This window comes from Podarcis tiliguerta, assembly GCF_965153285.1.
Source record: "Podarcis tiliguerta genome assembly, chromosome: 14".
NCBI classification, from domain to species: Eukaryota; Metazoa; Chordata; class Lepidosauria; order Squamata; family Lacertidae; genus Podarcis; species Podarcis tiliguerta.
The window spans coordinates 15,382,975-15,406,553 of record NC_139547.1 but is presented as its reverse complement, the minus strand read 5'-3'; the positions used below and the strand labels follow the sequence as shown (position 1 = coordinate 15,406,553).

The 23,579-nt window shown below is 42.7% G+C and overlaps 1 protein-coding gene across 3 annotated transcripts in view; it reads left to right on the top strand.

Annotated features, from left to right (window-relative positions):
- Positions 1–23,579, top strand: part of USP8 (ubiquitin specific peptidase 8) — a 35,384-nt gene that overhangs the window by 10,332 nt on the left and 1,473 nt on the right. Inside the window, exons 5-19 of one of the 3 annotated variants that reach the window (XM_083411878.1) lie at positions 84–234; positions 1,424–1,475; positions 2,786–2,930; positions 4,598–4,760; positions 5,742–5,886; positions 8,265–8,497; positions 10,485–11,096; positions 13,010–13,099; positions 13,616–13,696; positions 14,020–14,282; positions 15,535–15,747; positions 17,762–17,972; positions 21,720–21,956; positions 22,098–22,240; positions 23,441–23,573. In XM_083411878.1, coding sequence (XP_083268004.1) covers positions 84–234; positions 1,424–1,475; positions 2,786–2,930; positions 4,598–4,760; positions 5,742–5,886; positions 8,265–8,497; positions 10,485–11,096; positions 13,010–13,099; positions 13,616–13,696; positions 14,020–14,282; positions 15,535–15,747; positions 17,762–17,972; positions 21,720–21,956; positions 22,098–22,240; positions 23,441–23,573 — 2,872 coding nt within the window. The remainder of the gene's footprint in view (positions 1–83; positions 235–1,423; positions 1,476–2,785; positions 2,931–4,597; positions 4,761–5,741; positions 5,887–8,264; positions 8,498–10,484; positions 11,097–13,009; positions 13,100–13,615; positions 13,697–14,019; positions 14,283–15,534; positions 15,748–17,761; positions 17,973–21,719; positions 21,957–22,097; positions 22,241–23,440; positions 23,574–23,579) is intronic. The other 2 variants (XM_083411879.1, XM_083411880.1) reach the window with 2 other exon arrangements.

The window sequence follows — 23,579 nt, the reverse complement described above, 5'->3', positions numbered from 1 at the left end:
AGACTCGGGCATCTTAACAGTAAGTGCCAACAAAACAATCTCTTGCAATGAAAAAAGCAAATTGTAATTCTTTTTTAAACTAGATATGAAGAAGCCGAAGTGCGGAAGAAACTGGAAGAAAAGGAAAGGCAAGAGGAGCAACAGTTGAAAAAGCAGGAATTGAAAGATGATGCAAAAGTTTTAACCAAAACCTCTTCAGAAGATTCATCAGATCCCAAAGGAAAAAATCAAATGGTAATTGGGACACTTAATCCTTAAAATATTATCTGTTGTAAACATTAAAAAAATCTAGTCTAGGATTTTGGAGGTGGGGGGAGTTGGCTTATATCTGGCAGCACCTAAAATTAGATTATTTAAGTTTGAAAACAAAACTTAGCAGTTACTTAGGGTTAAGTGTATTGTTCATTAAATACATTGTGCTTAATATTTCATATATTCAACAGGCTTATCCTGTTGAGTAATTCTGAAGGTTGTCTATTTTAAATCCTACTCAGGCCCTAAAAGGTCTTCACCATTCTAGCCTGTAACTGCTAAACTGAGCAATCTGATGTGTGGCTCTTTGTTCATATTGCAAGCATGTATATCATTGGTCTACCTTGAGCTGTGAAGTTGAGTTTCTTTAGACTGATGCTAAAGGCTGGAAAATACCATATGATCACCAAATCCTGTCCCTGTTAAGGCACTTAATTCAGATACAGTGGAGCCCCGCAAGACGAATGCCTCGCAAGATGGAAAACCCGCTAGACGAAAGGGTTTTCCGTTTTGGAGGTGCTTCGCAAAACGAATTTCCTATGGGCTTGCTTCGCAAGACGAAAATGTCTTGCGAGTTCCTGCGGGGTTCCCCCCCCCCTTTTTCCCAAGCCGCTAAGCCGCTTAACAGCTGATCCGCTAAGCCGCTAATAGCGCTAATCCGCTAAGACGCTAATGGGCTTGCTTCGCAAGACGGAAAAAACCGCAAGACGAAGAGACTTGTGGAACGGATTATTTTCGTCTTGCGAGGCACCACTGTAATGGATTTCTAGCAGTGTGTATACATGCCTGGATACCAGATGACTCCAGCCAACTAAAAAAGGGAGCTAGGTGAAAGCAAAATCCCCAGTCTGAATTGGGGGGGGGGGGGATTCTTACTAACTTCAACTCTGGCAGAAGGCTACCTTGTACTATGTTATGATTGGTCTGCATAAATCTATGCAGCCACTTCTGTTTTGCCATTTTGACAAGAGTGGTTGCTTCAGAAAGGCCTGGTTTGATCACAGGTGTAAATCCTGTTGAATTTAATAGGGCTTACATTCAGGTAAGTGGGAACAGGACTGCAGCCTTACTGAAAGTTGTGTATGTGTGAATTAAGAATATAAAAACAACTGCTTTTAATGCATTTTTAATTGCTGAAAATCCTTTTTTCTTAAATGCTAACGTAATATAGATCAATGGTGAGAAGAAGAGTTCAACAGAAATAAAGAATCAACCTGAAACCGGTAAGTGACATCTCTCCATTATCCTCAGTTCTGCTCTCCATAGTAGGGACTACAAACAGAACAGGAATTTATCTGTAGATCACTCTTGTCTAAATGACTCAAATAAGTTAATTCATAGGGACTACAAGAAAGGCAGCTGTTCCTCCTCACCAACTACTCCCATTCATGTGGGGCTGCCTAGATAGACCTAGGAGGGAATTCCTTTCTATCACTAAGTATGGAATTTGACCCAGAGGTGAGAGCAAGATATATCTCATAAATGCTCCCCATGGTGAAGTGTCTGCCAGAATGCTCCTCCCTATCTCGGTTCAAGTAATTTTCTAAGCGTTTGCAACGGATACTTTACATAAGATCTGTATGTGCTATATTCACCCTGTTCGCATTTTGTGTTCCGGAGGGTAACGATAAGAAGATACTATGATTTGAAAATGGGGCTATAATGCATGGTTGTTCCTAACCAACCACCGAGATCAGACAGGATTGGGCATGTTCAAGGTGGTATGGCTGTAGGCGATCCGAAGCAACGAGCTTGAAAGTTGTAAGATACCACTCAGAAATCTGTGCGCCTACATTCTGCAATTTCTTTATGGGCATCTTCACCCATTTTAACAACAGCTGTTCTCTGGAGGTGTGTGGGAGGCCTCCAGTACAACCAGGAGTGAAGCCCCGCCCCCTCGTAGGGAGAGGCAAGTCATGTGACAATAGGGATGTAAAAAGGCTCTGCCTGCAGCTCTTTTGACTGCCTTGCTGGGAATAGATTTTTCTCAGCTCCTTCTTGTCTGGATTTCCCTTGATATGAAATAAGTGGCTTCACTAAGTGCAGTAAGTGATTGCAGACGACAGGGCAGCAATGGTGGGGCTGTGTTGCTCTCCTGGCTAACACAATGCAGCTCATTGCTGTCACTTGCTAAGAGTGAGGGACAAGGCAGCCGAAAACCTGGCCTGGTGCAGGTACCATTGGGGAAACCAATCCATAGAATCAAAGAATTGTAGAGTTGGAAGGGACCCCAAGGGTCATCCAGTCCAACCCCCTGCAATGTAAGAATCTCAAGTAGATTCTCAGCATGACAGATGCTCCCAAAACCAATGCTTTTAAAGTTGCGCCCGCATCATTATTATTGTTGTTGTTGTTGTTATTGCCAAGCTTCCTCATGCATTGCTTCCCTGGCAGCCCCTACTGGCATTATACTTGTTTACACGCATATTTCAGTGAGAATCATCTCTTTAAAACATTAATAGAGTTATTTTTTAAAAAGAACTTTGTATTCTGATCTATCAGCTTTTTTAAAAAATAATTTCTCTCTCCCAAGGAACAATCACAGCAGAGGAATTGTTTAAAATGATGATGGACAAAAGCATTAAGTTGATGATTATGGATGCTCGGTGCTTGAAGGATTACCAGGAGTCCTGCATTGCAAACTCTGTCTGCGTTCCAGAAGAAGCTATCAGTCCTGGGTATGGAATAAACTTGCTTAGCAGAGTCTTAAGACTGTGTACCGATTAAGCGTTTACCATTTATCAGTAGTAGAATGGAGAAAATATGGAACACCTGTTTGTCCAGCTACAATAAAAGGCCTAAAGTACACACAGTAGTCTTGACGACTACTTCTTTTTTGTAAAGGTGCTTAGTTGGTCTACGGAACTTTAGGACATGGGATATGCTGATGGTCCCTAGTTTAATGGACCTTTAAAAGGGCTTAGCAATATTGACAGCACTTGTATAAAATGGTTGTGAGGCAATACTCAGGCTTGGTCTTGGAACCTTAGGAGTAGACAATCGAGAATGGTTGTATCCAGTACTGTTCCTAATCGGAGTAGACCCATTGAGATTAATGGGCATGACTAACTGAGGTCCATTAATTTCAGTGGGCCTACTCTGAGTAGAACCTAGCTGGTTACAGCCCTCTGTAATATACGGTACTAAGCATGGTTAGAGGGACGCGGATGGCGCTGTGGGTAAAACCTCAGCGCCTAGGACTTGCCAATCACATGGTCGGCGGTTCGAATCCCCGCGGCGGGGTGCGCTCCCGCTGCTCGGTCCCAGCGCCTGCCAACCTAGCAGTTCGAAAGCACCCCCGGGTGCAAGTAGATAAATAGGGACCGCTTACTAGTGGGAAGGTAAACGGCATTTCTGTGTGCGGCTCTGGCTCGCCAGAGCAGCTTCGTCACGCTGGCCACGTGACTCGGAAGTGTCTTCGGACAACGCTGGCTCCAGGCCTCTAGAGTGAGATGAGCACACAACCCTAGTGTCTGTCAAGACTGGCCTGTATGGGCAGGGGTACCTTTACCTTTTAAGCATGGTTGGAGCAATAATGCCATGGTGACAGTGACTGTTGGCAATAAGCTTGTGAAGATAAATAGGTGTTAGGGAAGGGAGTTTGGCATCAAGCAGTCCATGGGGAGGAAAGTATGTGCCAAGTCACTGCTTGGGCTCCCCTGTCTCCCCTTATTGTTTTCACTACTGTGCTTTTTGGTCCGTTTGAAAGGGCCTGCCTCAGCTCAGCTGAACCCTGCATTCAGTCAAATATCCAACAGCTGCTCAGCAGAGATCAATGTGAAAGGGAAATGTGCATGTTTCTGGTTGCACACTTGGTTTATGTGAGAAGCCTACTAGACCAGGTGGCACTAAGTGTCACTTCCAGAATTGAAGTCTCCAGGCTTTACCAGGGCCATCCCAAGACATTTTGCTGCCTGAGGCAATAACAGCAAATATGCCCCCTGCCAAAAAAAATCATCAAGGTACATAGTAACGTAAAATAGCCAACTTATTTCTGTATCTGAGACAGAAAACCCCATGTGTCTCTCCTTGGGAATAGAAATGCAATAAGTCAGTAAATAAACATTTAATGCCTCTTTATGACACCCCAAATTAGTGCCTGAGATGGCTGCCTCACTCTGCCTAATGGGAGGGCCGGCCCTGCTTGTTAAGATGTAACAGAGTGATGTCAGGCTTGGCGACCTGGGCCTACTCTGCATTTTATTGTGTAGTCACCATTGCCCCCCTGGACGGCAATTGATTGCTGCCACAGCTCCTCCTTCAGTTGAATGACAGGTTGCACTTTGTGAATTATTTTTTTCCCCTTTCCTCTCCCCCCCTTTTATGTTACTGCTTCAAACTTTAGAGTCACTGCTAACAGGATTGAGGCTAAACTCCCAGATACATCTAAAGAACCATGGAAGGAGAGGGGACAAGTTGATTATGTTGTTCTGCTTGACTGGTTTAGTTCAGCCAAAGACTTGCAATTAGGAACACCTCTGCGGAGCCTCAAAGATGCCCTTTTCAAGGTGAACATGCTCGGGTTTATTTTTTTTTCTGGTTACCTTGATAAATGAGATTCCCAGTAGATGTAATTCTGTATCTTAGAGGGCTGTGTTTTGGTAGCTCTGTCAACAGACACAATCTTTTACTATTTAACTTAAGTCTGCATAAATTTCCATAAGTGATACTTTCCCATGTAGACATAGCATTTGCTGATGGTTTTTTCCCCTTAACAATAGTTAAATGTTATCTCTGAATAGCTAAACAGTGATTAAAAATTGAGCACAAACCAGAATGTGAACCTGTAGTTTTAAGGCAATTAACTGTGCCTCAATAAAACATTGGTAAAGGAGCTTTCATGCCTTTTGGAGATAGGGCTCAGTTAAATATTTAGTATTTATTTCATAGTTTTATATTGCTAAGAAAGAGTTTCTTTCAATAAATGTAGATGACCATGGTTTTGCTTTGCATCTGGGATCATAACCCAAAGTTAAGGCAACCGATCATAGTTAAGAGTTACATTTCACTGGGCCATTGAATGAAGGGGCTGTGGTATTGTAGTATTCTCCTAAGTTTAAGTTAGTTGATTGTGCTAACATAGTTTATTCTTTTTCCAAAGTGAAATCGATACAGACCGGCATGACTTTAGCCTTCCTCAAATAGAAAACAAAATGTTATGGCAATAAATGTAGATGGGTAAAAATGGCCTCAAGTATGCAATTTCTAAACAGATACTGAGGTTTTTGAGGTGGTGTACTGAAATGTCTAAATATTTAGAATAAACTGCCCCATAATAAACAAATGTCAGAACAACTACATTGTTCTGTTCTATCCGCCATTTTTATATAAGCTATGTTAAATGTACATTTGTTGTAAAAATAAGGAAAAGACAGTCCATCTCTTTCACAGAGTGCATTATCTAGCCACATGACCTGATTTTGATAAATATGAGCTTCACTTTGGAAGTTCTGTTGCATATTGTAAAATGTTTTGTCTTTCACTTCCAGTGGGAAAGTAAAGCTGTACTGAAGAATGAGCCCTTGGTCTTGGAAGGGGGTTATGAGAACTGGCTCCTTTGCTATCCCCAGTATACAACAAATGCCAAAGTAACTCCACCGCAACATGACAGGAATGAAGCCGTTTCTGTCTCTCGTATGTATTAAAAACACTTTCTGATCTAAAGAAAAAGCTTTCCTAATACTGCAGTTCTGTCCACAACTTACTCAGGAGTACATCCTACTGAAATCAGCGGGGCTTGCTTCCAAGTAAGCTCCTGTAAGATTGAGCTGCACAGATTGCGTTCCTAAGCCTACTTATTTATTTGTAGATCCCAAAAAATCTTCAAACTATTGCGCAGAACTGTTATTGTGGGTGAACTGCCTTTTAAAAGTTAGGGTGGGAATATATTTCATGACCTATGATGATCTTGCCACCTGCTTAAGAGGCGAAAAGATTATACTTAGCATAATTTGGATATCAATAATCTGACTACAGCTCTGCTTCTTGAGGGCTTGGCTTGTCATTGTTCATATGGATCACTTTCAGGTGATTGCTTGTAGGAGAGTGAATTGCTGCCTAAATGTCCCACCTACTTGGAGCTTTTGGAGGACATAATCCAAATTGAAATAAGACCAAACGGCCACGGTATTACACATTGAACACATGATAAATCTGCAACTGGTTTCACTCTGTTGTCAGTTGGTATTTTGTTAAGTTTAAATAGTAGATCCTAATGGTTGTTACACTGACATATCTTTAATTCTCTTTATCAGTTGACCAGATTAAAAAACAGTGAAAGCAATAAAGCATAGAGGTAGTAAAGGTAAAGGTACCCCTGCCCATACGGGCCAGTCTTGACAGACTCACTCAAGAGGCCGGGGGCCAGCACTGTCCGGAGACACTTCCGGGTCACGTGGCCAGCGTGACGAAGCTGCTCTGGCAAGCCAGAGCCGCACACGGAAACGCCGTTTACCTTCCCGCTAGTAAGCGGTCCCTATTTATCTACTTGCACCCGGGAGTGCTTTCGAACTGCTAGGTTGGCAGGCGCTGGGACCGAGTGACGGGAGCGCACCCCGCCGCGGGGATTCGAACCGCCGACCTTTCGATCGGCAAGCCCTAGGCGCTGAGGCTTTTACCCACAGCGCCACCCGCGTCCCAAAAGCACAGAGGTGCACAGTTACAAAAAAACAAAATGTAAAACAGCAGGCTATGACTGAAGCAATAGATTAAAAGCAAGCTGAATAAAAATGGCCCTGGACAGATATCTAAGAAGTAAAAAGATCCTGGTGGATCTCCTTTGGAGGTTTTATAGCAATCTCATTGCCATCGCCGCACAGGTCCTGCCTTTCATACGTGTCTGTCTAATCCATGAGTGGGGAACCTTTTTGGCTTTAGGAGCCAGATCCTTGTCAGGCCCTTGCAGGCCAAATTTGACAGGTGGGCGGGGCTGCTGACCTGACAGTCACGTGGTGTCATTGTGACGTCATGTAATTGACAGGTGGGCGAGGCTATCCACCTGCCAAAATGCCTCCCATGGGTTTCGCAAGCAAAGACAATGGGGAGAACTTCTCCAGCACTCTGCCTTTGCCATCCCCTCCAGTCGTCCCTATTTTAACGGGATATTCCCAGACTTACAGAAACCATGGCTTCTGATTTGATCCCAGAACGTCCCGGGGACGAGCCAGCACTTGCAGTGGTGCCATGCTCTTGCACAAGTCAGTTGACTTGGGAGAGAGTGCAGCCCCAAAAGATGTACTTTTTTGGTGCTGTGCTCTTGCCTCCCAATTTTCATCGGGAATGTTGGAGGGTATGCTTTGCTTGTAAAACATGGCTCTTTTTCTCCCTTCTCTGTTGTTTGAGGTGGGTTTTTTCAAAAAAGGCAGTGAGGGGGCTTCTCCAGCACTGTCTTTGCTTGAGATCATGGACTTAAGATGGGATGAGGGAGGAGACTTGCAAAAGCCTTCCCCCTTCCCTTTTAAGTACCCAATCTTGAATTTGAATTGAATTTATTACGGTCCCAGACCAGACTCACATACCATACTAAACAAATCAGAAACAGTAAAATTAAATCTAAATTAACAATCAGTATAACGATAAACAATACAGTTATGGCAGCAGCTAGAATATGGGTTAAGTCAATCTCTACAATATTATCTATTATTTGCTTCTAAGGCCTTAGTCTTTATAATAGCACAACTTGTTCCCTAAGTTTTATGGCAACTGCGCAAAATTTGGCCACCTTTAGCGTGATCTCCGGATCTTTGTCCTTTATCAGAGATTTTAAACACTGAGGTTCGGGCCCACTTGGAATTTTCTGTATAACAGGGGTGCTAAAAACCAAGTGTATATCCCTGTAAAAACAGCATCTCTCAAAAGGGCAGAACCAAGAGGTGTTCCTCCAACACTGACATTGACTGTGGCAGAGGAGGAGACACATTTGGGTAACAGTTCATTTAAACGTACGTTATTTCTCCTAACTCTCTTACAAAAGTTTCTTAAAACAAAATCATAACCTTCTTTGCATGTTTCAGTGGATTTTACTTACCCATCTTTGGAAGAACCAGCTCCATCTCCAGTTCCTGTTGTCCATGTAAAACCTTCTGTGGTGGAAGTTACCGAAAGACCTAATATTGCAAATGATCAAGAGGAGAGAGTGGACACGTTTCAACCACCAGCTCCTTGTGGATCAACTGCTACTCCTGCTAAGTCTGAAAACCTACCTGCCATAGTCCAACCAGTGTCTGCAGTAAAGATTATTCCTCAGGTGAGTGATTCTTAGCAAGAAAAAAAACTTTCTACTTGGACTCTGACATAACAGGGCCCCCTTTTTGCCTTATTTTATAGAATTGCTACAGATAGGATGAGCCTGCTTTTTCTGAAATACTAAGAGAGAGGAAAGGCCTGCACTGTAATACAATAATTGCAAAGTGGAATAGCTATCCTGTAAATGTTTCCAGCTGCCTTGCTAAGAAATATGAAGGAAAGACCCTGGTAACTGGTTGGGGAAGAAAAGACCTTGTTCTGCATGGACAAAAATCATAAACCTTAGGCCTGTGTAACCTGCTGGGTGATTCTCTTTAACTGGCAGAGCAAACCTACTTGAGTCACACTACAAAAGCCTTTGGAAGCATTCAAAATTGGCTTCTGTTTGGAAATTTCCAATGCTCTTTTCAGCATTATCGCTTCCAAGGCAGATAACAAGACCATTAAAACAGTAAAACAAATACTCAGAAAAGCAATAATAATAAGCAGCAGAGCCATATGAGCATTAAAATCACACCAGTGACGGTTGAAGACAAGTTGTTTGAGTCGAGATTTTTGTCTCAGATTTTATCAGTGCTGGATTGAAATTGTATTTATGTGTGGGGATTTTTCCTCCTGTTAAATTGCTTTGGGGAGTTATTTAATAAATTTAATGAATAACATTTAGGGGAGGAGAATTGCTCATCTTAGAAATGCAAATGGTCTGCAACTACAAATGCGTGTTCAGGTATTTCTCACCTAACCACCCCTGTAGGTTCTCCCTGGGAAGCGGATGGGGTTTTCTCACTTCTCTTACTACAGCAAGACCTGATTCTGGGCAACTGAGGATTTAATATCCCAGGATGAGCAGAAAACCCATGTTCAAATAAAACTGGCTAGGCCATACAAGCATAATTCCTCCCGCCCCAATCGTGTGCAGGTTTGCATTAGGGTTGTAGGATATTCTCCCACATTACTAACTTTTATCAGTGCATTTTGTGGCTGAAAGATCTGTTGTTGGCAACCCTGAAATTATTAGCTATGAAAGTAGTTGATTGTGTGGTTTTTTAAAGAAGTTTTTAACTGTTTTTATAAATTGTATATTATCATTGATGTGTTTGCTGCCCTGGGTTACTTCAGGAGAAAAGGCAGGATATGAATAAATAAATACTTTTGCCCAGACTAAAATACCTTTATAAAACCATAAAAGTGAGTAGTAGAGAAAAATAATAATAATAATTTATTATTTGTACCCCGCCCATCTGGCTGGATTTCCCCAGCCACTCTGGGCGGCTTCCACAAAGACCAAAAATACACTAATATGTCATACATTAAAAACTTCCCTAAACAGGGCTGCCTTCAGATGTCCTCTAAAAGTCAGATAGTTGTTTATTTCCTTGACACCTGATGGGAGGGCGTTCCACAGGGCGGGCGCCACTACCGAGAAGGCCTTCTGCCTGGTTCCCTGTAACCTCACTTCTGGCAGGGAGGGAACTGCCAGAAGGCCCTCGGAGCTGGACCTCAGTTTCCAGGCTGAATGATGGGGGTGGAGATGCTCCTTCAGGTATACTGGGCCGAGGCCGTTTAGGGCTTTAAAGGTCAACACCAACACTTTGAATTGTGCTCAGAAACGTACTGGGAGCCAATGTAGGTCTTTCAAGACCGGTGTTATGTGGTCTTGGCGGCCGCCCCCAGTCACCAGTCTAGCTGCCGCATTTTGGATTAGTTGTAGTTTCCGGGTCACCTTCAAAGGTAGCCCCACGTAGAGCACATTGCCGTAGTCCAAGCGGGAGATAACTAGAGCATGCACCACTCTGGCAAGGCAGTCTGCGGGCAGGTAGGGTCTCAGCCTGCGTACCAGATGGAGCTGGTAGACAGCTGCCCTGGATACAGAATTGACCTGCGCCTCCATGGACAGCTGACAGAATGTTGGCACTAAGTGATATTTGAGAGAACGTAGCTTGCAAATCTTACCAAAATATGTCTATTTAACTTTTTTGCCCTTTCAGATTGATCGTACAAAAAAGCCTTCAGCAAAAATCCCAGACGCTGATAACAGGCCAAGAGCTGAAAGCCCAACCATTGGCAAGCAGCTCATTTCAAATGGCAGAGTGGTTCCAGATCGTTCCACAAAGCCTCCCTTGGATGCTAAGCCCACTCTGAAAGAGGAGGAGAAAGGCCACCTACCAGCGGAAAAGGCTTCCCAGTTGGAAAAAAGCAAGCAAGAAAAAGAACTGCAGGAGAAGCAACAGGAAGAACAGAGGGAGAAGCTGAGGCAGGAGAAGCAGGAACAACAAGAGCAGAGAGCGAGAGAGGAGCAGAAGGAGAAGGAAGGCAGGGAGCAGCTCCAGAAAGCAAAAGATAAAGAGAAGGGAGAAAAAGACCAGCCGGCCAACAAAGGGGCAGCTGAGAAGCAAGAGGTGGAGAATGCGCCCAAGGAGCTCACAGACATGAAAAAAGGAAGCAGAACTGAAAATGAATCCCCTGAAGTCAGAAAACCGGACACTGACAAAATTGTTGTGGGTGAAAAAGACAAGGTTACCTGGACACCAGAAATGCAGAGGCGCAGATTTGCAGAGGAGTCCCGGGCGTCCATGAGGGTGGATTCTGGCTCAGGCAAGGTGAGCAATTCATGGGCATAAAAGGCAAGCCTCCTGCTTTGTCTAAAGAGTCTTCCCTTTCCCCCCCTGAAAATGAGTAATTCTATCAAAGCCGGAGAGGCACCTTTACTGTTTCAGCTCCAGCCCTATCAGGAGGCAAGTTCCCAACTGAGGTGAATCGTGGAGGGAGAAAGACAGACTAGTGAATTTGCACATACCTAATACGGGAAGGGACGCGGGTGGCGCTGTGGGTTAAACCACAGAGCCTAGGGCTTGCCGATCAGAAGGTTGGCAGTTTGAATCCCCGCGACAGGGTGAGCTCCCGTTGCTCGGTCCCTGCTCCTGCCAACCTAGCAGTTCGAAAGCACGTCAAAATGTAAGTAGATAAATAGCTACCGCCCTGGCGGGAAGGTAAACGGCGTTTCCGTGCGCTGCTCTGGTTCGCCAGAAGCGACTTAGTCATGTTGGCCACATGACCCGGAAGTTGTACGCCGGCTCCCTCGGCCAATAAAGCGAGATGAGCGCCGCAACCCCAGAGTCGGCCACGACTGGACCTAATGGTCAGGGGTCCCTTTACCTTTACCTTAATAGGGAAAGGGCTTGAGAGGTTTTAATGAAGCTCCCATAGATTCCTTTATCTCACACAGGAAACCTTCCTGCGAACCTTTCACACAGCAGGCACATTGGGCTTCCCACACACCCATCCCCACTACTCTGCTACATTTGGTAGAGGGGTGAGTAAACCTTCCATGTCACTTATGGCTCCTGGAAAGGCACTAAGCCACCCACCTTTCCAGATTTTCAAGCATCTGCATAAGGTTAGAGTAGCACAGAAGTGATTGCTAGGTGTTTTGTACAGCAGGAGGCAGCAGATGCACAACAGAGGTTTTTTTTTTTTAAAAAGGAAGACAGTGGTGATTCAGAGGGTTTTGTTTTTTAATCCTTGCCACAAGAAAACGGTGGTGGTCTCTACAGGCCACAAAAACCCTCCTGGAAGCTGTAAGGCGCACTGGCCACAGCTTTACCACCCTTTCTTAAACTAAAACACTGGTGAAATACCAATTCATTTACAAGATTTGCTGATTTAAGGAGTTTTTAAGCAGATACATATAGAAATGGCTTGCCACTGTTGTTGTTTTTACTGATCACTTTTACTGATCATGACTTGCTGCTTTCTTGGAAGAGAAAAAATCCCTGAGGAACTAAGAGGTGTTTCAGATGAGAAGATCTAAGATTGGCAAGCGTTGCAATATTCAAGGTTCTCCTTGGACATAATGTGCGTTTGGGGGAAAACCCCACAAATATCTGACTGAAACATGAGCTGCTCACTTACAGCAATACCAAGCATGTTCAGCAGAGTTTTTCAAGGGCTGGAACTCCCTGCAGGTTTCCAGCTGAGAATCCAGAGGTTTTGGAGCAATTTTCTTACAGGGCAGTTTTGGCTAGTCGCATGTGAGTCTTAGAAAGTTATATTCCTTATACAGTGGTACCTCGGGTTAAGTACTTAATTCGTTCCGTAGGTCCGTACTTAACCTGAAACTGTTCATAACCTGAAGCACCACTTTACCTAATGGGGCCTCCTGCTGCTGCACTGCCGCCGGAGCACAATTTCTGTTCTCATCCTGAAGCAAAGTTCTTAACCTGAAGCACTATTTCTGGGTTAGTGGAGTCTGTAACCTGAAGCGTATGTAACCCGAGGTACCACTGCATACAATTCACGCAGCTAGCAATTTTCACTTTGAAATACATCTTCAAATTCGTCAGTGTTTTGTTTTGGGTGTCTTTGTACTCCATAGCAATTCATCCAGAGTAAAGTGCTATTTTATGTGATCCTGTTGTGTATTGCAGTCATGTTATACTAACATTGAGGCGTTTTGGAGCTTGATAAATTAATTAATGAAAACTGAAAGTTTCTCTTTCAAAATCTTTTACAGCAGACTGGGGTTACAGGACAACCAGAAAGAGACACCCCAAAGCCAGAAGCCATTAGAGATGATACTGAACAAGACTCTGAAAAAAATAAAGTAAATTCACTGTGAGGTGTCTGTGTCTAGCTGCTGAAACCTAGTGCCAATGTCATAACATGGCCTCAATTTACATTCGCTGTCATGTAACTGTTTGTGTTACATTTCATAAAATGCATTTCAATATTTTATTTTTCATAAATAATAATAATGGGTTGCAGCCAGTGGTAGTCCTTCTCAGAGTAGACCTATAGAAATTGATGGACATGTCTAACCTAGGTTTAGTAATTTCTGTTGGTCAGCTCTGAGTAGGACTTAGTGGAATACAGCCCAATAGATACAGTGGCTTGTATCTAACGTAGTGTGAAGTAAACATCATGTCTGTGCTTGGATTTTTGAATGTGCAACAGGATGGTGTTTTGCACTAGCCCAAGACATTGATTGATAACTTGAACTTTTTGAATTTTAAAAACACATAATCTCCTTTATGCAGAAAGCCTGCAAAATGCTGAGGATAGCCAAAGTAGGTATGTATCTTTTAAGACCCACAGTTTTGATCTGCGTTGTTCTTTTCAGTCTCAGCGGGAGCCACTAACAAGGGCACGAAGTGAGGAGATGGGGAGGATAATACCAGGACTGCCACTTGGTTGGGTCAAGGTGAGTGGAATGTCTTCTGATGTTCTGGGTTTTTTCTGCTTGTGAGCACTTTTGCGCTGAACCCATTTTTATATTTGCTGTTTGGATGTTGAGAAAAATATGGTAATGGCCATATAATTTGACCCAGAAGTTAAACCTGTAAGACTGAGAAGAGTGGTGCAAGCCAATAATATGCCAATATTACGTCACTCTAGAGGCCATTATAATACTTTTCCATCTGGGTTATGCTGGGAAAGAAATACGAATTTCAAAAGTGACTGTGCAATCTTTGCAGTTGTCATATAACTTGCTCCCTTTTCTCTTTGGGCACATGTCACATGAAGTTTCTGGAGCCAGTCACGGGGACTTTTCGTTACTACCACACTCCAACAAATACAGTTCACATGTATCCACCAGAAATGACGCAGTCAGCCACTCCACCATCGACCCCGCCAACACATAAACCAAAGACTCAGGCTGTTGATCAGCGGGAAAGGGAACATTCCAAATTGAAGCGCTCTTACTCCTCGCCAGACATAACCCAGGCCATTCAAGAGGAAGAGACAAAGAAAATCACCGTCAAGCCTACTATCAACCGTGAGAACAAGTATGTCTGCTGGAAACTTGATTTTCTAGGGTACCTGCTAAAAATGACTTTTACAGTTAGTGAAATATGTGAAGGATTAGAAATGTTTGCCATTTGTGTGATTACGTTCCACCATGTCTGGTGTGGGGGACTTTTGGCTGTCTAGATGTTGCTGAACTACAACTCCCATCATCCTTAGCCATGGTTGCTGGAGCTGATGGTAGTTTCTGTTTATCTGGAGGGCCAAAGGTTCCCCCACACATGCGCAGTGTAGATATTGCAGAGACGTGTTTATTCACATAAAAGCTTGTTAGAACAAATCTGATGCAAGCCTTTTAAGTGTGTGTATGAACACACACATATACATGCCCACCCACATACGACTGGCTGTTGTTTCAATATATTGTCCAGAATAAGTTTGACGTCCACATCGTGATATCGGTTTCATAATATTTGACATGGCGATACATCGCGAATCACTATGTGTGTGTGCGCTATGTAAAAAATTGTGATGTTGGGAAAGCCAGTCATCTCTTCTCTCCTGATTCTTGCCACCCCTGTTGCTCTGTACTATAAAATAACAGTTGTAACAATATGTTAACAGTAAGTAAAAACGTATCAGTTTTTGACCCCTAAGTAGTAGCAGTTGCTACGTAGTTACATCCTTATTTCAGACATTGGATGTATATCAGTATATCATGATGTTTAGCTGGTGATGATATCACTCAGCCCTAACACACACACAAACTATTTGTTCAGCATTTCATTTCCATCCTTTGAAAGCCTGATGTTTCTATTTTAAAACTTATAGCTTGCTAGGGCAAGGATACCTTGTTATCTGAAAGGAGCAAGGTATCACAAAGACTCGAGTATCCTTTAGTATTTATAATCTGAATGAGTTTGGGCATGATCAAGACAAAGTTAAGCACTTTAAAGTCTCGTAAGAGAGTCAAGCAGACAGAGAAGGTTAAATCTTTATTAATCTGTATTAATGTTCTACTCTATAAAGTAAAATTTTGCAGTAGCATATGTAACAAAAGCACTTAAACCTTTTTTAAAAAAAGGCGTTGCCACCTCACTAAAATGAAAAAGGCTGCAGTTAATATTATATAGCGCATACTTGTCTATTACCACAGATTTCTGGAAACTCACTTTTGTTCCATTGATTCATGAGAGACATGCTAGTGACACCGTAGAGACGGATTTGGCTCGGATTTTTTTTAAAAAGCATGAAAATACATTTCACTCTTCAATATTACCTCTTTCCTTACAGACCAGTAAGCTATCCTAAAACTGAAATCTCAAGGCTCTCTGCGTCTCAGATTCGTAATCTCAACCCTGTATTTGGCGGAATGGGACCAGCTCTGACCGGCCTCCGTAATTTGGGAAACACTTGCTATATGAACTCTGTGTTACAGTGCCTGTGTAATGCACCGCACCTGGCTGATTATTTCAACAGAAACTTGTATCAAGATGATATCAACCGGTATTTATTTGCTTGTTTGTTTGACTGCTTCCATTAACACACAGCTGAGTGCAAAACTTGTTTCATCTATTTAGATATGCTGCTTTAGTGAAATCATAGTGTTGTTTATCTTATTTAGCACATTTATCTCAGAACTTAAGGCAGTAGGCATAGTCTTCCCAGAGCATCTCCCATCCAGGTACTGAATAGCCATAGACATGATTTATCTTTAAGCAAGGTTTGGTTTATTTACTCTTACATCTACCACCTTGCTCCTTTTATCTCGAAAGCGGCTAAGGCAAGTACAAAACAAAATATGAAAACAACAAAACATCAAACGGAATACAGCAGATTAAAGTGCATCAGCGCTAAAAAATAAGTACCATCAGCCAAACAAGGCAAAGCCCTTTTCTGGACAGTGTGACCAAGTGATAGCTAAGCAGATCTCATGCGGCAGGTAGTTCCACAGCTTGGGCCCTGTAGTGGAGAATGGCTGTGTTTTGCCTCCGCTGCCTGAGGCAATGTTGTGCGGATGCCTGATGATCGTCTTCCAAAGCAACTACTCCATTCCGAACTTAAAAATGGAAAGCGTAATGCTGGTGGTCAACAAAAGAGTTTTAAAGACTGTCTCAAGGCAAATCTAAAAAATGTAGTATAAACACTGACAACTGGGAAACACTGGCCTGCAAGCACTCCAGTTGGAGAACAGCCTTTACCAAAGGTCTCATGGGCTTTGAAGATACTCAAACTCGGGACGCAAGGGAGAAACGTGCTAAGGAAGGCACGCTTGGCAAACCCTCACCGTGATCAACTCCCGCCCAGAAACCAATGTCCCCACTGTGGAAGGACATGTGGATTCAGAATTGGCTTTCACAGTCACTTATGGATTCATTGTTAAAACTGTGTTTATAGAAGACAATCTTACTCGGCTACGAGTGATCGCCAAAGAAGAAGAATTCTCTGAATGGCAGTTTCTGGGAGTCACAAGGGAGGAGAGAGCTTTCTGTAGTGGGCTTTCTGTAGGCATACGGTTGATCAGTATGAGCAGTGTTCGAAATTAGCCAGGCCCCAGGCATATTTTGAACCTGGCTTTCAACTGCTTGCAACCAAGTGAAGATGCCTGGGCACCAGGATGGGACCTGACATCACCACCATCTGGGGATCGTTGGATCTAGACTGTTTTTTGCACCCTAATACCCCATCCTGTAGGGATGTGGGTGGTGCTGTGGGTTAAACCACAGAGCGTAGGACTTGCCAATCAGAAGGTTGGCGGTTCGAATCCCCGCAATGGGGTGATCTCCCGTTGCTCGGTCCCTGCTCCTGGCCACCTAGCAGTTCGAAAGCATGTTAAAGTGCAAGTAGATAAATAGGTACCGCTCTGGCGGGAAGGTAAACAGCGTTTCCGTGCGCTGCTCTGGTTCACCAGAAGCGGCTTAGTCACGCTGGCCACATGACCCGGAAGCTGTACGCTGGCTCCCACAGCCAGTAAAGCGAGATGAGCGCCGCAACTCCAGAGTCGGCCACGACTGGACCTAATGGTCCAGGGTCCCTTTACCTTTACCTTTTTACCCCATCCTGTAGAATTCTATCAGTCATATTTTATCTGCACAATCAGAATGATTGGATTTCTGGAACCAAATTGCTTTTTCTGTGCAGCCTGAGCAGGAGCAGACACCATTAAGAAAAAGTGGTCGCAATAGACCAATAGATACGTCCCTGGATCAAGTGACTTCTCTTCTTTAAGTTCTCAAAGCTCTGAACTAGCTGGATGTTGAACTGAACTGAACTGCTCTTCTTATGTTCTTAATACCCTCTTCCATGTTCCAGCCAGCCTGGCCTCTTTGAAGGTGAGGGGCGATACAGCATTCTCCAAAGTAGGCAAAATATATTCACTTAGTCAGTGTTTTACTATTGATGTATATATTTGCTCCACTCGGGGAATAAGGATAAACATGCAAGTGACAGCATTTGTTTGTTTCAGATAATTATGTCTCTAAAAATGGTGTCAGCCATTAAACTCTCTCGTTATTTGCAGGTCAAATTTCTTAGGGCACAAAGGTGAAATTGCTGAGGAGTTTGGCATTATCGTGAAAGCTCTCTGGACCGGCCAATACAGATATATCAGTCCAAAAGACTTTAAATTTACCATTGGGAAGATCAATGACCAATTTGCAGGGTACAGCCAGCAAGACTCTCAAGAATTGCTTCTGTTCTTAATGGATGGTCTACATGAAGATTTAAATAAAGTAAGTTTGATTTTTGGTGAAAATTAAGCATTTCGTTTCAGAATTTAACACGCTAACCACCCGACCCCCAACCAAAAGGTTTTGTATTTGCTCTTTTGTTTCAACCATGAGGGAAAAGGGGGATTGCACTTCTGCCTTTACAAGCTATTTGAAGTGTGTGGGTTTTGTTTTGCTTTTAAAATAGAACTTAGATTCTTGAGGTTTTAAATTCTGCATGTTTTATTGTTGTAAGTCACTTTGAGACCAATAATATTATTTGTATGCCGCCCATCTGACTGGGTTGCCACAGGCACTCTGGCGGCTCGCAACAGAGTATTAAAAACACAATAAAACATTAAAAACTTCCCTAAGCACATCAGATGTGAAGATGCCTAGGTGGTGAAAAATGGGATATATATTTTTAAAGAGAGTAAGGAAGTACTCAAGCACACCTGGGCTGACTACATGACAAACATCACCTCTAGTTTGACCTAAAATCTAAAGTGGGCAGTTAGTTGTTACTGCTTTGGCCATAGATTTCATTGCATAATTATATTTGCCATGGGATTTGCCATTAGGATGTAGACCAATTGGCAAATGGGACCTCCAACAAGACGTTGTAGTGTCGAGTGCTTTTCTTTAGCATGCCAACCAGCCAGCTGCCTTTTAGATTGCTCCATTCTATTCTGCAAACTCCCATTTTCCATTTTTAATTCCAACGGACACTCAACATTCTGTTGTTGGTTCCCCCCCCCCAATGCATTTTCAGTTTTAACAGCGCACCATATACATTTTATCTTACTGTGTTTTTTACAGACTTCCCAACCTAATCTTCAGCGACATTCTAACAGAGTCTTGTCTTGCTGCCTATCCATAGTTTAACACACTCAACATTCTGTAGTCACTGAGCATGCTCAGTCTTTGTTGGGCTGTTCTGGATTCTGCTTTTGTGTCTTTGCCCACCTTAGAGGGACAGTTTGCCATATTGACTCCATATAGCTCTTTAGAACGAGGTGCTGTAGAGAAACAACGGAAGATGCCCTGCTTTTGAGTTTCACAGGGTTATCTAGCTGGGATACAGTTGGCAGGTGATATACAAAATCAGGCGAGACTTTTTGACCTGAAGCAGCAGAACAATGTCTATGTTAATTAAGATGTTTACTAAAAGCGGAAACCTGGTGCAAAAACCACGAGATCATTCATGCTTTTTATAGAGAATGTAGCCCTGCTCAGGCATTCTGCTCATGTGTAAAATAAGCATGTAACTAGGAAGTGGGACTGTGCAGAGTAGCCCTACTCCTATGTTGCATGTGCCAAGTAGCATGAAGACAAATACTAGGGGTATTTAAGCACCATTCTTTATGTACTGATGAGGACAACTTCTAGAAACTCCTGGTTGAGATGAGTGATTACCAGAAAGGTTGCCTTTCTGTTTAATCAAACCGATGCTAGCCCTAAAATCCTTAATTACAGCAAAATATTCACTCTTTTCCCCATCGAGTTCATCATTGTTTCTTTCTGCTAAAATGCCCACGTAAAGAATGAGGAACTCTAATGCAGAGGCAGATGTGTGCATCTTAACTGATCTCTAATCAGAATTACTTTAGGAGAAAGCATCTATAAATATAGCCAAGATTTTTAGTATAAAACTGCTTTGCAATATCCAGTTTGTAACAATCAAGGATTTGGGCACAAAGGTTTCCTTTTGAATTTGAAGGATTTATTTTCTTATTAACTGAGTTCAGTTTTAAAAGGTTTGTCCATCATGTTACCCTCATCTAGCTTACCTTTCCTGAAATTAGCTGTGTAATAACTGGATTATTATTATTTTTTGCAAGATCTGTTTTTCAGTCTTTTTTCCCCCTCCTATTTTTACAAAAACTATGATGTCCTCTTAGAGAGTAAGTAAACCAAAACTTTATTATCCATCTTCTGTCTAGTACATAGATTTATTGTTTGTTTTGCCATGTCATGAGTGTGATAGAAAAGAAAACCTGTTCTTCATTTCACTCTTGGATGCCACTGTAACTATTCAGTGTTCTGTTCCTAAAACACAAAGCTCTGCAAAAAGAAGGTTATGGTTATAACCTTATTTGAGTGTGTCTCGTTTCTCCAATCCATTGCAACTGCCATTTCTTAGTTAGGTTACACAAATAGCAGAATTAAATTGCAGAATGGACTGTGCTACTTCAGACTGCAGATGGGGGAACACTATTCTGAAACGCTCCCTCACTTAACCAAAAAAAAAAAACCTCACTTCAAATAGAAAGTTAGTACTATCTAAATAAGAAAACCTTTATCCCATCCCTTTGCTTTTGGGCTCATATTCTGCTTAAAATGTGTTAAAATAAGGGAGCATTCAAAAACATGATATCCCAGCAGCAATTAAGTGCTACGGTCCATTCTGCCATATTGTGCTGTATGTGTAGGCTTTATTCCACATTTCACAAGCTTTTGAGTTGGACCTCCCTGTGCAGGTAGACTAGAGAAGACACAAGAGAATGTTGCCAACTGAATTCTCCATCTTCAGTTTTCCCCAGCTTCAGTTAGGAAGCCTGTAGCTACCCAAGCTTGAGAACTTCCTTTAGATTACAAGCAGGGATGGCATGATTCAGTTGATTTTATACACACACACACACACACAGAGAGAGAGAGAGAGAGAGAGAGTTGTACCTTGGTTTTTGAACAGAATCCATTCCGGAAGTTCATTCGACTTCCGAAAACATTTGAAAACCAAGGCGCGGCTTCTGATTGGCTGTAGGAGCTTCCTGCACTCAATCGGAAGCCGCAGAAGCAGCGTCGGACATTCAGGTTCCAAATAACGTTCGCAAACCGGAGCACTCACTTTCGGGTTTGCGGCGTTGGGGAGCCAAAGCGTTCGAGTCGCAAGGCATTCGACAACCAAGGTACGACTGTAGATAGATAGTGTACAGACTGGTGTGGAATGTAGCTAAAAAGCTGAGCTACAGATCTGAGTCACCAGTTTGAATCTTGCTTTTGCCATGTTCTCTCCAGATGGCCTTTAGCCCCAACCCCAATCACGGCATCTTCAGTATGGGGTTTGGTGATGCTCATCTGCTTTAAAAGCTCGTTGTAAGCCTTGGAGGCTTGTTGTAGCGGGCAAGGCAGTTGGAGGTAGAGGAGGAGGGCAAAGGAGGCAAAAACCAAAACAAGTGAAGAGAGAGAAAGTTAGGAGCATTTGCAAGCTATTTGTTCAGATCTCTATCAAGAGCAATCTTGGCACTTGACTGGCAGCTGCTCCCTTGGGGGCGGAGGTAGGAGAAAGAGGGGAGTCATGGCCCTATTCACTGCTGGTATGTGACCCTTAAAGAAATGTGACTCTTTTTTTAAAAGATGCATTTGCTGGGGGTTTTTGTTTACATACACGTTAGGTAAAGCGTATATTTGTAACAATAAAACAACAGTAGCAAAATAAGCCAAACACATGAGAGAAAAGGAGAATAGTGGTAAGAAAAGCAAACCAAAGGATTCAAAGAAAACTACCCATCTGTTCTGGCATGTACAAATAATTGCTTTCAATCGGTGACTCTTGGCAGAAGGTTTCCATGCTTCTGGCCAAGAAAAAAAGCAATAGCACAACGTAGCCAGGGTGCTCAAAGAATCTGTTTCAATGTTTGCATGTTTAGCATTATCACCTTCCTTCTGTCTTTCCATAGCTCCACCTGATGATGTTCCTGTCTGTAAAACTTACCTTCATATGTTTCAGGTATGCTTTAAGCATTTTTTTTTTACTTCCCAACTTTCCAGGCTGACAACAGAAAACGTTACAAAGAAGAAAATAATGAGAATCTGGATGACTTCAAAGCGGCAGAACTTGCGTGGCACAAACACAAACTGCTCAATGAATCGATTATCGTTGCTCTCTTCCAAGGCCAGTTCAAATCCACAGTTCAGTGTCTTACGTGTCACAAAAAGTCTCGGACCTTTGAGGCTTTTATGCATTTGTCCTTGCCACTTGCATCTACCAGTAAATGCACCCTACAGGTTAGTCAAATGAGTGACTTTAGGTCACTAGTTAACAATGTTTTTCTTTCAACAAAACTGTTCCTATAAATCCTCACCTCTGCTCTAAACCTTTGAATTCAGGTTGTGTTTTGTTTTTGCTTCCCCCCCCCCTCCCCTCAGGAATGCCTTAGATTATTCTCCAAAGAAGAAAAACTGACAGATAACAATAGATTTCATTGTAGTCATTGCAAAACCCGAAGAGATTCTTTGAAAAAATTAGAAATCTGGAAGCTGCCTCCTGTTTTGTTAGTGCACTTGAAGCGGTAAGACTCAAAAGTAACTGTACAGATTATTTAGCCTTCCTAAAAGCGCTAAGGTGATTTTTTTTTTGTTTAATGTAACATAGGAATCTGCTTCATATTGTCCATTTGGTTCAGTTGCAGCTCTCTGGGATGTCAGAGACATTCCAGGCCTTACTGGTGCTGCTGCAGAATTGAACCGGGGAACTTTTGCATGAAAAGAAGTACTCTAGCACTGAGTTCAGAAATGTAGTCTCTGAAATATATATTTGCATGGGGTAGTGTTGGAGGATGCATAACATACATATCTTGAGGTCAGAAATGTAATGTGTTCAAAGCCTCTTATGGGCTTATTTTACATTTTGGTGGATAACTCTGGTTTGCAGGCCAGTCTTGTCTGCCGGGGGGTCAAATTCAACCCAGAATGCCATTTCTCAAAACCCACACCTAGTCAGCTGACATCCCTCCTATGGTGATGACAACTAATGGGCGGGGTTGAATTCTGTCTTGGCTGCTCTCCTGGGAACAGGCACATGCAGCCAAAGCACAGTGCAGGGCTATTTGAAAGCCCTTTTGCAAACAGTTTTGCATTGCTCTGTAAAACTCCCACAGGGCTTCTTGCAAAAGGACTTTCAACTAGTCTGCACTTTAAAGTCCTGACAACTGGAACGTCAAAGCACAAAATCCTAGTGATTGACTGGTGATTGACTGGTGGGCAGCTCTACCCACTTGTCAAATTTTGCCCAGCACTGGTGGGGAGATAAATATTTGGCTTGCCGGCCAGAAAACATTCCTTGCCCCTGCTTTGCATGTTACATTGGCCGTATGGCCTGAAGCAATTGGTTTCCTGATGACCAAATTAATTAAACCAAGGAGTAGGTTTAATTATACCCAGGGAACTCCTTAAACAAAAGCAAGAAATTTTCAGGATGTGATATTCATCTTAAACCATCCTGCTATTTGGTCACATAAGCAACTAATTGGTCTGTGAGGTGACACTTTGGGAAATTTTACTTTATTTTAATTTTATTTATAAGGTTTATATACCGCCCACCATCAGAAGATCTCAGAGCGGTTCACAAGATAAAAACACAAAACAGAAGCAACAAAACAGTATGGTGGCATAGCATGTGCAATGAACAGCGGTGTGGAAATCCTTGCTTTAGTTTTTTCCGTAATACCTTTTCAGCTTTCAATGTAATTCTTAATGCTTTTCATGCCTAGGTTTTCTTACGATGGACGGTGGAAGCAAAAGCTTCAGTCCTCAGTGGACTTCCCATTGGAAAACCTTGACTTATCGCAATATGTTATTGGCCCAAAGAGTAACTTGAAGAGATATAACCTGTTTGCAGTATCTGTAAGT